Below are 17,461 nucleotides of genomic sequence, written 5' to 3' on the forward strand. Positions count from 1 at the left end.
CATTTTAACTTAAGTAGAATGAGCTTTTCTGTGTAAATATGACTGTCACGGTTATTATTAAAGATGATGCTATTATTGTGTGCTTGCTGCAACAGCAGCAGGCACAATAGTTGTCCTCACTGTTTATTTATTCTCCCCAAAACTACTCCTACATACAGTATACTTACACTTAGAAACCCCATTCAAAATTTGAAATGTTCAGCTTACTGTGGACACTTATGCTTGTACATGAATCTTTTAAATGTTTTGTAGTTTTAGAAATATTTCACTTCAGAAAATTATAATGGAAGTCAATGGAAGATCACAACTCCTTCATACTTTCACCTAGAAACCCCATTCACAATATAAAAAAATCAGCTTACTGTGGACACACATGCCTGAACTTTTTACTTTTAAAACTTAACTGATGAAGTTTTGGCATCTCCCCATTACGTCATACTTTCACTTAGAAACTCGATTCACAATTGTTTACTATTTAACTTTAAGCGCCCAATGTAAATAGATGGCATTTTCCAACCCTTTTTTCTTTCACCTTTTGGCTTTTTGCATTACTTTTATACTTTTGGCGCAATGGTGTGGTTCTCAATGGTAGAAAGTAACGAAGAACATTAATTGCATGAACGTGATGAGTCATTTCCCCAAAATAATTAATTAATAATTATAATAATAAAATAAAAAATTATGATAAAGGCATTAGGCTCATGCACTTTGCAAAAAAAGTTTACAATCACACAATCTCTCTCTCTCTGTATCACACACACACACACACACACACACACACACACACACACACACAACATAGCCAATTTACAAGCCAGTGACATCATCGATTCTATTCCTGGAAAGTTAGCATGCTATAATAAAAGCCATTGTTCTCACGTTAATAAAACATAAAATAAGAAAGAAAATAAATCTTGTTTGAAATGACCCAACACGGCTACCGATGATGTCACTGGTATAGGCAGGTTTCTGAACTGTCCAAAGCCCTCAGCCGAGACACAGGCTGAGTAGATAGAAATGCTACCATATTATCATGTGCATTCGTGGGGACCAATTATATGAAGATATAGGTTGAAAATGGGCGAAGTGGTCCTTTAAGTAACTTAATTCTTCGATATGAAGTGAAAATGGTATTTCTCTGATGTTCTTGTTTTCACTGTGAATGTGTGTGCCAGTCCATGCTTCCTTTTGTATAAAGGACATTGAAAAAATGCTTCACTTACCACTGTATTTCTTTCTTTTTTCTTCATCCTTTCGTTTCTTACACCCATAAGGATAATTCCGCTGCTTTATTATGTCATGGATGTGTTTGTTTGAAGGGAATCAATCATCATAGACCGCATCATATAGGCACGCACATCAGTCTGATATCGTAATATTGCTATTGTAATATTACGTTGTAGATATACCTGTTATATAGCCTAAAAGCTAAGTCCTGCATTCAAAACTTTACTTCTGTAAAAGTACAAAAGTATTGGCATCAAAATATACTTACAGTTCCAAACATAATCTAATCAATTATGTCACTTCACAGGTTTACAATAGTGGGTCAAATTCATTTTTGTGCAAAATCATTATGCAGAATGACTAATTTCATAGTCATATTATTGGAGTTTCATCCAAAGTAGCCTACAGTACTGGAGCAACCAAATAATTCTATGCAGTAACGTGTTACTTAGTAATATATTACTGTAACTGTAATTGCATTACTTTACCCAATAACGAGTAGTATAACTTTACAGCAGCCAAAACAGTAATATTATTACATATTACTGATGCAAGTAACGCGTTACTAGTTACAAAGAATGTGATTGTCTCCGCCAGGCCGAAAGGCATGGCGAGAGAGTATGTTTTGACCCCTGTCCGTCCGTCCGTCCGTCCGTCCGCGAGCAGCTAATCTCCGCCACCATTGGCCCGGTCGCTGTGAAACTGTGCGCACACACTCCCTTGATGCCACAGCAGAACCCCTGCCCCACATTTTTCAGATCAGCCTGTCATAGCGCCACCATGAGGCCGACTTTTGCAAAACACATTTTTGGATATTACTCCTACAGATTTGGTCCAAACAACACGCAAATCGGTACACAGTATCTCTATAGTCATGTGATCAACACGGATCTGTCCGATTTCACATATTCCACTCTGATTGGCTAAGATTGCCTTCCAAAGTTTTCAGGATTGGTTCGTTTTGAACAAAATGCCTCAAATCATCAACGCAGCTTGCGATTTCCGTGAAATTTTCCACGTAGATTCCCACTTGGCCCAGGAAGAAATGCCACTTGAAAACGTTCACATCAACCTCATGGTGGCGCTATAACAGGCCGATTCACGTTTTTACCTATAACTGCACCGATCTGCGTGAAACTTTGCACGCACACTCCCTAGAGGCCAGGGAAAAACTTTGCCCTGCATTTTTCACATCTGCCTTTTACAGCGCCATCAGGAGGCTGACTTTTGTAAAACTTAATGTTTTCCTCTTACTCCTTCAGATTCTGACCAAATAACACGCAAATCGGTACACAGTATCTCTATAGTCATGTGATCAAGATGGATGTGTCCGATATTTCATATTCCATCCTACTTGCCTAAAATTGGCTTACAAAGTTTGCAGGATAAGTCCGTTTTTTTTTTTTTTAATTTTTATCCCGCGATTTTGTAACCCTATTTTTTACACCCAGTGCCAATTGTCTATGTAATCCTGGGCACTACCTTCCCTCTGCCAACCTAGGGAGGCCAGGGCCGAGCTCATGCCTCCTTCAATGCATGAGAGCCAACTGACCTTCTTATCACCTGACATGTGAGAGTTTCCCTGGTAGGACGTAGCGCGTGGAAGGAACACGTTATTCCAACCAGTTCCCTTCCCCTCCATCAGGCGCCCCGGCTGGCCAGGGGGAGGCAGTATAGTGACCAGGATTACTGCATGTTTTTGTGAGGGTACCTACCCTAGGAGACACGGGGAGAACATGCAAACTCCACACAGAAAGGCCCTTTCGCCAACCCCACCTAGGGTATGGGCACTGATGACGCGGAGGAGAGAACACGCCTCCAGCGCCCACAGCGTCCCCCTGCGGGAATCGAACCCAGGACCTTCTAGCTGTGAGGCGACAGCACTACCGACTGTGCCACCGTGTCCCCAGGATAAGTCCGTTTTTAACAAAATTCCTCAAATCATGAACGCAGTGTGCGATTTTGTACGCACATTCCCACTAGGCCGAGGAAGAAATGCCCCGCTTTTCACATTGGCCTGTTATAGCGCCACCAGCATGTCTAATTTAGCAAACCACACTTTTGGAACAAAATCATGAATGCAGTGTCCGATTGCTGTGAAAAGCCTAAGAAGAAATGGAACCCTTTTCACATTGGCCTATTATAGCGCCACCAGGAAGCCATAATAACCTACCTGACCTGGCGGAGACTTGTGCTCCGAGGAGCACTTTTTCTAGTTTGTTTTTGTTTCTGACTGCAATAAAAAAAAAAGTAATGTATTACTCTTGACACCAAGTAATAAATATATCATAACTTTTTAGAAGTAATAAGTAATCTATTACTTTGCCCAACACTGTTCATGACCAACACTTGGTGCGTCTTCAGAGTCAAACAGAATGATGGAGACATTCATTCTCTTATATGTCGTCAAACCCCAATTACTGTAGGAGTCTAAAACACAACACAGGTTGGAGAAATGAGGGGGTGGGGGGCACTGTGATGCATGCAGGCAGGGATATCAATAAGGGGAATAAAATCCATAAAAATGCATTCATGACATCGATAGATCAGTCTTTATTGATCCCCATGGGGAATTCAGGCTTAATAGCAGCACTGCAGTAGGCATGAAACAATGGGATGAACATTTAAACTTAGATAAAAATAAAGGGGGTGGAGTAATCAAATAAATAAATATATACATAAAGAAGTAGACTCAAGTGTCTGATCTAGCCATCAGCACTTATAAACTGATCGGAACAATCACCAGAATATGAACATAATATATCATTAAAATTATATCAAAGAACCAAAAAACGTAATCTCAACAGTGAACACAATGACCACTATGCCATCTATTGACTGGACACATTAATAACAGTTAACCTAAGCAGGCAACTGTCATGATACTTTAGTATACGTCCAGTAGTCCATTAGCACATGTGCCAGGGAAGGCAGGGCTCATTAATCCAAGAACATTTCCTCTATCGAGGGCAAAAATACCTCCTGAAGATGGTTGAACAGGGAGGTTTGGCCTATAGTAGAAGCTATTGCCCCAGCAGAGCCAGTAGAAAGATTATTAATCTTAATAATCATCTTCATATTCTTCTTCTTCTTCTACATATTCTTCTTCATAGCCTCGGTATCTATCATAACCCCTGTCATCTTCATCATTATCTTCATCGCTTTCATCATCTTCATCGTTTTCATCATCTTCATTGTTTCCATCAGAATCATCTTCAATGATTCCATCAGAATCATCTTCATTGCTTTCATCATCTTCATCAACCATGGGTACATGATCATTCCTCAGTCTGAGAGAGACACACTTGAGACCGTAGAAACGAGCAGGCATCTTCCCCACGGTTTCCCACGTGTCCGTCTCTTCACAGTAGCGCTCGATGTTCTGGGTACACCTACATGAAGAGAGACCAATAGCCATGAGACAAATGTCTGCTGTTAAGCCACCTTTTCACAGGCATTCATGGAGAGCAGCAGTGTCTTTACCTGTTGTTCATGTCACCCAGCCCTCCTAGAACGTAGATCTTTCCATCCACCACAACTGGGCTATGCTTGTAGCGTCGCTCTTGCATGGGGGCACGCATGGTCCACTCGTAGGTCTTGGGGTTGTAACACTCCACCGCGTTTTCAATTTCCTTACAGGACCTGATGCCCTCGTTCTTAATACGGTAACCCCCTATTAACACAAATGAATAGAATAGTGACTTGTAGTGGGCTCTATTATGCACAGTATGTGGCCAAACTACAGTGAAGTTGAAGTGAGTCTAGTATGGAACTAAGATCAGCGGTGGAAAGTAACTAAATACAGTTACTTGATTGTTTCAATTTTGAAAACACTAAACAAAAAACTAAACGTTTTACTTCTGCTCCACTATATTTTTTCCTTTTTCTCCACTACCGGTACATTTCTTTGAGTTTACCAGTAACTTTGCAGATTTCTATTATTAATACAATAATTCAAAACATGGCGGGTCATACTCAAGAAATAAAATACATTTTTTTATATTGTTCCATATGCTTCAAGATGACAAGATGCATAGCCGAAACGTCTGTCATCTTTAATATTTTTTATGTTTTGTGCTGCAAGCATATTTTTATGCCAAAACTTTTGTACTTTATCTTAAATAAAATATGGAATGCAGGACTTGCAGTTGTAACCGTATTTCTACATTCTGGTTTTGCAAATTTTACTCAAGCAAAAAGTGGAGTACTTCTTCCACCACTGACTAAGAACCATTAAAAACAGGTATACCTATAACATAGATCTTTCCATTCAGAACACAAGCAGCTGATTGATCACGTGGCATCTGCATAGGAGCGACCTTTTTCCATACAGATCTTACAGGGTGGTACCTGTAGATCTGGGTCCGTTTTGGCTTGATTGGAGTGTCACCTAGGTTCCAGACGGACGGACAGACACACACACACACACCACACACACACACAAATACAAAATTCTTTGGACATTTTCAGAGAACCGTTATGCTTGACATACATTACATAAAAAGCACAACCTTGTGCATAAACCTGTAACATACCAATAAAATAGAGCCATCCATCTAGTGTGACCAGAATAGGGGCTTTGTGTGTCACTGTCCGATGAACTGCTATGACCTGCCAGGTGTTGGAGTTGGGCACGTAGCGCTCCATTGAGATCGTACCCTTTTCCTCCTCTCGGCCACCTACTGCAAACACATATCCATCCAGCACCACCAGGCCTGTGTGGGGTTGTGCAGGGTAAAAATGTAATCGTGATCATTAGAACTGATGTCATATGGCTATGATATATTATAGAGCCAAAATAGGGATGCCATGGTTAAATTGAATGCCATAGGTGACAATCTTACTTAAGTTAGCATGTTTCTCATTCATGGGAGCCGTCTCCAGCCATGAGTTAAGGTGAACGTCAAAGCGCCACATCTCGAAATCATAATATCCCAAATACAGAGTAGAGCCTGGTGGGAGAAGAGCAGAATTACGAGTTATAATTAAAATAACGATTTTAATATGCATACACAACTTGAAATGTCTTCATATAGCTTCTATTTTCTTCGTCTGTTTTATTGTGATGGTTCACTTATCAAGCCAAGAAATTCACAAAATGTCACCAAAATAGTCAAATTAAGACAACACCCTGCCTGTCAGATATAAGTAATTAAAATGGTCAAATATCACCGTTCCCAGTATCCCTCGGCCAATAACGTTGCTCTATATGAAGGGAAGTGTCTAGTCTACTGCCTGTCAATCATACTACATGCACACGCTCATCACCATCTATAGGGCGTAGCAGTGGTGGCCATTTTGTGGTATAGATATACAGATATAATACCGATTAATTTTTCCCATAGAGACTTCTGAAATATTTATATAACTGATTGTAAGCCTGGAACCAAGCCATCCAGGCTTCTGGTGAATCATGACCATAAAACATTTGATTCTGTGTCAAAAAATATTCGAATATTTAATGATATTATATACTATATTTAATACATACCCTTTTTTGTGTATTTTGCGATTTTCAAATATATTTTGACACAGAATCAAATGTTTTATGGTCATGATTCACCTTGGTTCCAGGCTTAAAATCATTTATATAAGTATTTTTGGACGTCTCTATGGGACAAATGTATGGGTTTTCTATATGTGGCACCACAAAATGGCCACCATGGTTTGGGATTCTGTGCAACACTACGTCTTACTATGTCTTTGTTTACCATGGCTATAAAGCCAGCCTAACTAACCTATGATCACGGTTGCTAATTACTGCCTTAAATAGCTTGAAAAGGTTGTTCTAGTTGTAATGGCTCTATAAATGACAAATAAAACGCTCCCTAGCACTTCTCTCTCCTTGTATCCCTTCTTGTCAACTTTTTGATAGATGCTCTAGTTATACCACGCAAATATATTGTAGGTTGGCAATACTTGCTCATGTTTGTTTCTGATTGCCATTTAGAAAAAATATTATTTAGATAGCATGATGTTTAGACAGCCGTTAGGTTTGATGTTTACCTGGTATCCTAGTTTAGTTGAAGGACTACATTGTTCTCTTTGCACTTTACAGTTATGTGACTCTTTAGCCTGTTTTTAGTTGACAAGGGGCCATGACTTTTACTCAGTTCTCACTTGAAATGAGCTCTGGATAAGAGCGTCTGCTAAATGCTTAAATTACTGTATACCCTTCCAGAATTGGCCTTTTGTCAGCCTTGTTCCGCCTCCTCCTGGTTGTTTATGCCGAATTTGCTAAATATTAGAAAAATACCCATTCGCTTTGGAAATTGGAAGAGTCACTCTGATGGTGTTCCTCACCTGACACAACCACAGCAGCCGGCTGCACTTTCAAGGGCAGATTTCCCAGAGTCTTCCATTGATTGGTCAGGGGATCAAAGCTCTCCACTGTGTGAGCACACCCATCCCGAGTCTTTGCTCCCACCATCTTTGCTCCCACCATCGCTATCACTTCAACAAGTGGGGGAGAAGGAGCAGGTGAGACAGAGCAGATTAATTGAATGAAAAGGGACCATCTCACACAGGCATGCTGGCCTTTGAATAGATGTTGAGTTTGAGCTTGTCACCTTTTAACTCATTCAGTGCCAGACTTATTTCTGGCTGTGTTATCCCAGTGCCAGCAATTTTTCAATTTTCTTACCTTTTTCAAGTAGTCACAGAATATTTATCTCCAGTATAATCGATCCCCTGATGGGTGCTAATCACTGAGGGTTGCACTGTGTGGTTTCACAAAATGTCAACGAGGTCATCGCGACCTTGTTGACATTAATTTCAGTAATAAGTTAAACAGGGAGTGAATGGAGCAGCAAATCTTCAAATGATGATACACGTCATTGGCACATTGCACCATTGCGTAAAACAAGTCAATGGCACTCAATTAAGCACCAAGATTTTAAAACATTTCAAACATAGAAAAAGTTGCAGATCTACAAGCTCTCAACGGGTCACGATGCGATGCATTGCAAGCTTGTAGATCTGCTTTTTTCCCCCTATTAGTCATTCAAAAAAGTATATAGTGCTAAAATGGATATATATATATATATATATACATATACACATATATATATATATATATATATATATATATATATATATATATATATACATATACACATATATATATATATATATATATATATATATATATATATATATATATATATATATATATATATATATATATATATATATATATATATATATATACACACACACACACACACTACATAGAAATAGAACCTAAACGCATCACCAGGCACGTACATGAGCCCTAGTAGTTACAGATTAGTGTCTAATAAGGATAATTCTTTTTAACAGGACGTTCATGAAAGTCCTTGCGGGCTTGTTTCCAATGAGGGCCTGTGAGCAATTAGGGGTTAAGAGTCTTGCTCAGGGACAAATTTCATTTCATCGACACATATGCTGGCGTGGCCTGGAATCGTACCTGGGGCAACCAGGGCCTCTGGCTCCCTAGGCGGGCTCACTAACCACTCACTAGTGAAATGTTATGATAGCAGTCACTGAATGAATCCAATTGTAAAATCAAAATACTGAAATCATGATGCGATAACCATTATGAAGCCTAAATAGCAAACCAATTGCCTGGAATTTGTCTCGGCATGAACTAGAAAAACCTTGCACCATCATCAGTGTCAACATGCATACAGTATGTAACAGAGATAATGTGATTCCACTTGCAATACCTGTATTATGGTATTCTGAACCTTGAGACGGCCCCCACTTGTACCTCTTTAGACTTGGGTAGCAAATAGGGATGGGTATTGGCAAGAATCTCACGATAAGATACGTATCACAATACTTGGGTCACAATACGATTATATCACGATATATTGCGATACGATACATATGCAATATATTGCGATACGATACATGTTGCGATATATTGCGATATATACATATATCACAACTAGATATTGTATATATATACTCTACATATTGAGTAGCTGCAGATCAGTGATAGGTTCTTTGAATGTATTTTCATAAAGCCTGTATCTGAAAAAGCAAAAAAAACATCTTTTAAAAAAATCGCGATATGGCGGCCTGGAGTATCGATACAGTATCGGGAAATAAAATATTGCGAAATCGATAATATTGCCCATCCCTAATAGCAAACCCCCTTCCTTTTTCCCAGTCTACTTTTTGAAAGGTATTTTGAGAATTTTAGGCAACCGTGTTATTTAGCGTGACAACAGTTATATTCAATGGGCCTCATTCACTAAGCCGTTGGTAAATTGTGAGTAAATGTTGTGTGTAAAGTGGCGTGTATGTATATTCTCTAAGCACAATCTGACGTGCGATTCATGAAATGGAGTGTAAAGCCTTGACTTGTGTGTATCGCAGGTGTATGGCATGATTATTCTCAGCGTTTCTCAGTTCGTATTTGAGAAGCGTAATCATGAGTAGATAATTTGCCTTGTTCCACGCCCCATTTAATAACATAAAAGGCAACAGGAAATATCCAACTTCAAACTGACTTCGCCCAACGTGAAACCAACTTCACCGCGCTGAAGAAGTTCAACTTCGTCTCGTCAAAAAGAACAGATCTCGTCGGCATCTCACTGCCTTGACAACTTGTACATCTGTTCTGTCTGGAAGCGAGTCCCTCGATTGCATGATGGATCAGCTGAATGTTAATAAACTAATGGTCTCATATGTGTAATGAGAATAAGAAGTTTACAAAGTTTAACCCCACGACCAAATACTAGGTTAATACAACGTGGAAAGGATACTATAGAAGCGTTTCTTACTGAACATATCACTGTCCTATGTTGAAATGGGGAATGGATCTGGTCTGACTCTGGACACAGTTACATTTCAACCATTATTTATCCTCATCAGATGGTAAAACTTATTAGGCTATTGTGTGGCGTTCATGTGATGCTTGCCTTTTATATGTGTTGACAAATGTTGGACACAAACATTTTATTTGAGGTTTGGCACTATTGTAATTGATTGTGCATGAAAAATATATAATAATAACATATATACGAAAGTGTTGAGGCATTAAGTCTGCTCCTGAGCAGACGTGCGTTTGAGTGCATGTCCGAGAAAATTCTGGGACAAAAAAAAAGATTGATGAATCAGACTCTGAATGTGGAAAGTTATGTATGTATATTATACAGTATAATATACATAAGTACAAAATATGTGCGGACCCGAGCTTAGTGAATGAGGTCCATTGGGTGTAAATGTCATGCAACCATGTAACGTTACTTGTACCGTGATGTGGATATCATATGCGCAGGTCCTAACTGTGTCCCTTTCCTACTGTGACCAGAAAGAGAATAAACAGCTGCTGCCAACAGTTTCAAAGACTTCTGTCATACACCACAGAACGCAGACAAAAGTCACACCGCTACACATGCATGTGTTCAGCAGGGTACCTGAGGTCCTGCGTGGGCATGCTGTGTTACAGTAGGGCCGCTCCTTGGCCTCAGAGATGAACCTCTGGCAGCCCTGGTATTCTTTCACCACATCCAGAGACTCAATCACAGTGTGGAGGTAGGAGGGACTGATGAGAGGCAGACGGATTTGTTCTAGTACCTTAAAACACATAGAAAACTAATTATTTACTAATCCACCTGAATAATGTGTGAACACTATATAATAATAATCATGCATATTATCAGCAAGTAGTACTTTGGCAAGCATGTATTGGAATAAAAAATCAAGTACAAGCAGCAAAATATATAGAGTGAGAAACATACAACATCTAGTCTGGAGACGTATCGATAGGCAGAGACTGAGATTGGTTAAATGTTTGATAGTTTCTACAAAGTTTTGCTTGCGATTGGACATGCAGAATCACTTGCGACGCAATGAGGCCTGCAATGGGGTAATTCAGACCGCTGCAAAGGTCTCTGAAACGCTTTTGTCGTGCTGCATTGGGCTGGGCTGGACGGTTAGCCTTAAGAAATGACTGACCTTTTCAAAGCTCTGCCTGCGGGTAGGACACTTGTCTAACCACAACATGGCAGCCTCAAACACCATGTCCTCCTTGGGCACATTGAGGTCACTGGCAAGAATCTCTGTCAGTCTTTCCACAGGGAGGGAGAGAAACTCTTGCTATTGGTAGAAAACATAATACAGTAGATTAGCTGATGTATGTATGCCCTGTTCCCATACATCATACTGAAGTAACCGTTTCTCCTCTGAAGTAAGTAAGTAAGATTTGTTTAGTGAAATGGACATGTGACTGTAGCTTATTAATATAAATGCTATTCAATCATTGAGCAATAACTCATGAATGTTTCTACCCAGGTCTGTCTAGTCAGTTACTAGTGAGGCAGAGTAATAGTAATAAAACAAAGTTAGAGAAGAAAAAGATCCCTCAATGACTGACCTGCTGGTAGATGACACTGAAATGTTCCAGAATGTAATCCATGCTGTTTGTCTTCAACATTTCACACGAGTGGTCCTCAGCAAAGCAGTAAATCCCTACACAGTTATTCGCATCGATGTGACGCTCCATGAAGTCACAGCAGGCCTTTTGAACAGCCGTGACGTCCCACAAGTTTGATGCAGTAAGCAGGGCCTAGACCAAAAATATCTTTATATATTACCTATGTTATGTAGAAGAAAAACTGGAATACAATGAATAAGGTTCATGATGATGATACATTACCTGCACATTTGCAGTGGAGATGTACACCTCTGAAGTATAGGCATAGTTCACCAACAAACCAATCATCTGAGGTTCTACTCCACTGATGGACACCCTTTCCTGTGTAGACTCCCTCATGCCAGATGTGAACATTGCCTGTGCAGGTTGAAACGTGAATGGTTCACTTTAAGTGTTCAGGGTTTAGGCCTTTCTTATTTACATTGTGTCAACAATCATATAGCAAAACCAAGGCAGAAGAGAATTTAAATGTCATTCCCTATAAATGTGTGTATTTACCTCAAAGTATGAGCTAAAGGAGGCCAGTACATAACGATGACAGGGGAACTCCTGTTCCTCAGAGCATAGAATCACATCACACAAGGTACTGTTGAGCCGCAGCCTGTTTAGGCCTTCTAACACCTTCTCGGGATGGTCGGGGTCCTCAAACATCTCAGTCTCCTGTGAGGATAGAGGCCTGGTGCTGTCCTCCTGAAGTGCAACGACATTGTTTATGAATCAGACAAATAAACAACTATTCAACCATGTTGAACTGTTAATGTGGCTTTTAAACTGTCCTTGTGTACCATGTGAAATGTCATATTTTCCCTTGTACGTATATTAGTCCCTCAATGACAGTTTAATGAGTCAACAAAGGTTTCCTATTTCTATCTTGGTTTTTCAGTTAGCATGTTGACCTGGCTGGGTAATCTAGAGTGAGTTTTCTCATCCATAAACCTCTCAATCTTCCCCTTACCCTCCCAATCAGCACCAATCTTCCCCAAACCCTGTCAATATGTGTTGTTTTTATTGTTTTAACCTGATTTATTTTAGCCCACTTTCCCCTCTTCCTCAAGACGTCTTGGCTTTTGTTAGGCCACAGTTGTAAATAAGAATGTGTTCTTTACTTGTTCTGCTTGGTTAAGTAATGTGTCAAAAGAAGTGTCCAGTTTCATTCTCTTGTCAGCCTGTGGTGATTGACTCTGGCAGGCAGCAGGCAGGATGTTCTCAGCCATGGCTGAGGTGAGGTGTGGTGGAGTGGGTCACGTCTGCAGAGAGAACACACATCATTACTGTTACATCTAGGTACACGGTAAAATCCTACAAATGGAGAATCTTCATGGAATAAACATGATTCTCCTTCCTTCATAATTTTCTTTTCTTTTTTAAATCGTTTTTTAAATTAGTGATTTAATTCAATCCAGGCTGAGCATTGGTGAAATGAGGTGGTATTGTTTGTATTGTGTAATGATGAAGGTTACTCTCACCATGTTTAAAATGCAAATTAACAGTTTCTTGACCCGTTAGCTTATTATGTTGTCAGTAACCTTTGTTTAATCAGGGGAGTCTAAGCATATCAAGAAGTTTGCAGCAATGTCCTGGGCTGGCGACAATGCACTGTTCAGTTTAACAGGCATTTGTAAATGGGAGATTCCCCAGTACAGCCACTGGAACAGTTTGAGTATTAAGATTCTTTCTCAGGTTACTTTGACAAATTAACATGGTAAGGTTTCTCAGTGAGTGCAAATGGCTATAAGCATCATAATGATCATATGTAATCATATGTAAACTCATATTTATGTGTATTGTGGCATTAAACAACATGTCAACCACAACACGTCCTAGAGACACTCTAAGCTGTGGAATAAATGCTAGTTATACTATGCAGATATATTATTATTTATTATTTATTACTTGTTACTTGTACTTAGTTTTTGCTTGACCACAAAAATACTGTTATTATATAGTATGTATATTGTTTAGAAAGATCCTGGGTTTGATGGTTACCTGGTATCCTAGTTTCTATTTATGTGACAATTTAACATATATCTTGTCGACCAGGAATCATGCCATTTACTTTAAGCTCTTGGAAGTTGCTCTGGATAATGGTCTGCTAAATGCCTACATTGTAATTGTAATGCACAAGGTGACCACAGAGAAGCAGCAGAGAGCTTCTCAGCACTGCTTGACCATAATAATGGTTATAATAATAATCAGTGTGAAGCAGACAGGCCTGTTGCTGGACAGACTCCACTCCAGTGAGAGCCATGATGAAGTAACATACCAGGATTAATATTACAGTGCTGTCTAAGGAATGTCAATATTAGGGGTGCAAGGGCAACAGTTAATCAAACTAACCAATTTAATCAATAATAAATAATTATCGATAATTACATTTAATAAAATCATTGGTTAAAGGTAGGGTAAGTGATTTGCAATTATTCAAATAATTGCAAAATGGGTCTATGTTCTGATAGTGCTCGTTACTATAGAGTGTCCTGTCCATATAGTCTCCATGTCTCTCCAGCTCTTTATAAAATAGAAAATGCATTTTCGTTTCAGTTTCATTTCCAATTTTATCCAATCAGGATAGAGAACTCAATCAGGATATAGATTAAACAAGTGAAATTGGAAGTGATGACACTAAGAAATGAGCAGGCAAAATTGGAACTGGAACACTATAAAAATGAAGCTTAAAAATGGGTACTTTCTCCTGATTGGCTGAGATTTTGACACCTACCAGAAAATGCATTTTCTGTTTATTAAAGAGCTGGAGAGACGGGGAGACTCCTGTTACTGAACAAACACTCTATAGCAATGATTACTATCAGAATATAGTGCTTTAACCTTTTAACAAAAACTTTTTGTTTTTACCCAAAAATATCACTTACCCTACCTTTAACAATAAATCCCAAATTTGGGCATGTCATTCATTATAGGCAAAAAGTTTCAAAACATTTCTAAAACCTTTTGAAAGAAAGATAGCAACGCATCACAATGCGTTGTGAGCTTGTAGAACTGCTATTGCATCAGCTATCTTCACTATTTTTGCATGACAAAAATAATCGATAGTTGCAGATCTAGTGTATATCAAACTTAAATTTTTATATGTATTTTTTCCACATCACATATCCCTAGAATAATTAGAGAGAATATCATAGCCATTCTAGGCAGTGTTGCCATGTCTGCTTATTATAAGCGACTTTGGGCTTCTTTTTCTGTAAAGTTGCTTGTAAATATTATATAAGTATTCCACATTTTTCAAACTTTCTTAAAGATTTTTTTTTCTAAATAGCCGATCTACAAGCTTGCGATGCGACACGCTGTGAGCTTGTAGATTGCTATGTTCAAATAGCCAATGTATCATGTTTAAAGGGCTAAGGGCTTGCTTATTTTGGGCTTGTTTTCATTAACCGGGTTGCTTGTTTCTCTCCCTAAACCTGGCAACACTACTTCTATCACTCCTTCCAAAAAACAAGTCACTTGTTCTTGTATATACTGTACAGTGTAAAGTAACACGTACTGTACATAAGAACAATTCTGAGGTGTTTTTACTTTACTGGAGTATTTCCAGATTTGCATTATTATTACAACAGCATTAGCCACTCTATTAATTGAAAATAGCCGATCTACAAGCTCACAATGCATAGCATTGCGACGCATTGTGAGGTTGTAGATCTGCTATTTTCAAAAGATTTGTATACATTTGAAAACTTGTGAATGGGACATTCTGCATAATGAGTACTTTTACTTTTGGTACTTTAAGTGCATTTTGATACCAATACTTTTGTACTTTTACTCAAGTCAATTTTTTATTCCCAACTTTTACTTGTAACAGAGTATTTCTACATTGCAGTATTGATAATTTTACTTAAAGGGGAAATCCACCCATTTTCAATATTTAACTATGTCATTAATATAGCATAAAGGAGTTGTGTGGAAATAAGAAAAAATTAAAAAAAAAATTAACATTGCAAAAAAAATTAACATTGCAAAAAAATTAACATTGCAAATTACACTGTGATGACTCATCACAGTGTAATTTGCAATGTTAATTTTTTTGCAATGTTAAATTTTTTTGCAATGTTAATTTTTTTTTTAATTTTTTCTTATTTCCACACAACTCCTTTATGCTATATTAATGACATAGTTAAATATTGAAAATGGGTGGATTTCCCCTTTAAGTAAGCAATGTGAGTACTTTATACACCACTACTGTGCAACAAACTGTTGTAAACATACCTCGTTGATCTGCAGGGAATGAGTCCAACCAAGTGTCCACGACAGCCGCACACAAACAGCAATGGAATTAGTCCGTCTACAAATATTAACCAAATAAACAATGAAATATTCACTTTTAGACGTTTTTAAACTAAGAAGAAACTAACTTTCCTCCCGCGACTCCTCTTCGAAGGGAGGAAGTGCTATGTGACGTGTGTGTGTTTTGTGTAACCACTTACTGTGTCCTCTTGACAACCACATAAGCAGTTCCGGACACAAACTAGCCATGGATCCAAGACGGACCGTCATGGATTAACTTCAACCTGGTGTTTGCGTTTCCCCTCTTGGTCCGTACATCTACATAAACGTTTGGATTTAAAATATAAAGTGCTTACCCCAGGATCACGGATGTTACAATTATATACGGGCTCTCATAAGTACCTGTATCTTCCGTATTGTTCAATAAAAAGTATTGTAATCCAATTGTTGGCCATTTTCTGATTGTATCAGGGTGCAATACACCTCCAAACCTCCTTACTCAGATACATTTTATATGTATTGTTTATTTTATTTTGACCATGCACCATATATCATGCACCTTATGTAAGCTATTCATTATGCACCTTGCATACTGTATTCAGTGTATTTCACACTGCCCATATTCAGCGGTGTAAAGTAACTACCTACAGTACTGTACTGTAGCCTACTTAAGTACAATTATTTTTTACTTTACTGGAGTTTTTCCAATTGTCAGTACTTTTACTTCTACTCCACTACATCTCAGAGGCAAATATTGTACTATTACTCCACTACAATTATTTGAAAACTTCACTTACTAGTTACTTTGTAGATTTTGATTATCATTACAAAACATACATTAACCACTTCAGCCCTATCTACATTTCGGCCATTTCAAAATAGCCGATCTACAAGCTCACGATGCGACGCATTGGGAGCTTGTAGATCTATTTTCAAAATAGTTTTATAGATTTTACACATTTGAAAACTTGTGAAATGGGACATAATGTATAATGAGTACTTTCTACTTTTGGTACTTTAGTACATTTTGATGCCAATACTCATGTACTTTTACTCAAATAAATTATTACTTGTAACAGACTATTTCTACATTGCAGTATTTTGCTTTAACTTAATTTGTCACTTCACAGGTTTACAGAAGTGGGTCAAATTCATTTTTGTGCAAAATCATTATGCAGACTGACTAATTTCAGTCATAATACTGGATTGCTGTTAAAATAGCACATCTACAAGCTTGTAGATGAGCTTATAGATTCAGGAGTTTCGTCCAAAGTAGCCTAGACTACTGGGGCAACCAAATTATTCTATGCAGTGACGTGTTACTTAGTAATATATTACTGTAACTGTAACATTACTTTACCCAGTAAAGAGTAGTGTAACTTATTACAGCAGCCAAAGCAGTAATAGTATTACATATTACTGATGCAAGTAACGTTGCGTTACTCGTTACAAAGAATGTTATTTTTTTGTTTCTGACTGCAATTTTAAAAAAATTAATGTATTACTCTTGACACCAAGTAATAAATATATTTAAACTTTTTAGAAGGAGTAATAAGTAATCTATTACTT

General features: G+C 38.2%; 1 protein-coding gene across 1 annotated transcript; it reads right to left on the bottom strand.

The window, feature by feature from the left end:
* Positions 1-4,288: 4,288 nt before the first annotated feature.
* LOC308104929 (kelch-like protein 24) lies at positions 4,289-12,867 on the bottom strand (the record flags this gene model as incomplete). The annotated part of the gene is made up of 12 exons (XM_080455568.1): positions 4,289-4,619; positions 4,711-4,900; positions 5,477-5,617; positions 5,763-5,942; positions 6,072-6,179; positions 7,531-7,680; positions 10,635-10,794; positions 11,176-11,316; positions 11,594-11,785; positions 11,876-12,010; positions 12,152-12,343; positions 12,760-12,867. 12 exons carry the CDS (start codon positions 12,865-12,867, stop codon positions 4,289-4,291), a joined length of 2,028 nt encoding a protein of 675 aa, XP_080311694.1.
* Positions 12,868-17,461: the final 4,594 nt, after the last annotated feature.

The sequence above is a fragment of the Gymnoscopelus braueri genome (genome assembly GCF_963280865.1).
Source record: "Gymnoscopelus braueri genome assembly, chromosome: 17".
Taxonomy (NCBI): domain Eukaryota; kingdom Metazoa; phylum Chordata; class Actinopteri; order Myctophiformes; family Myctophidae; genus Gymnoscopelus; species Gymnoscopelus braueri.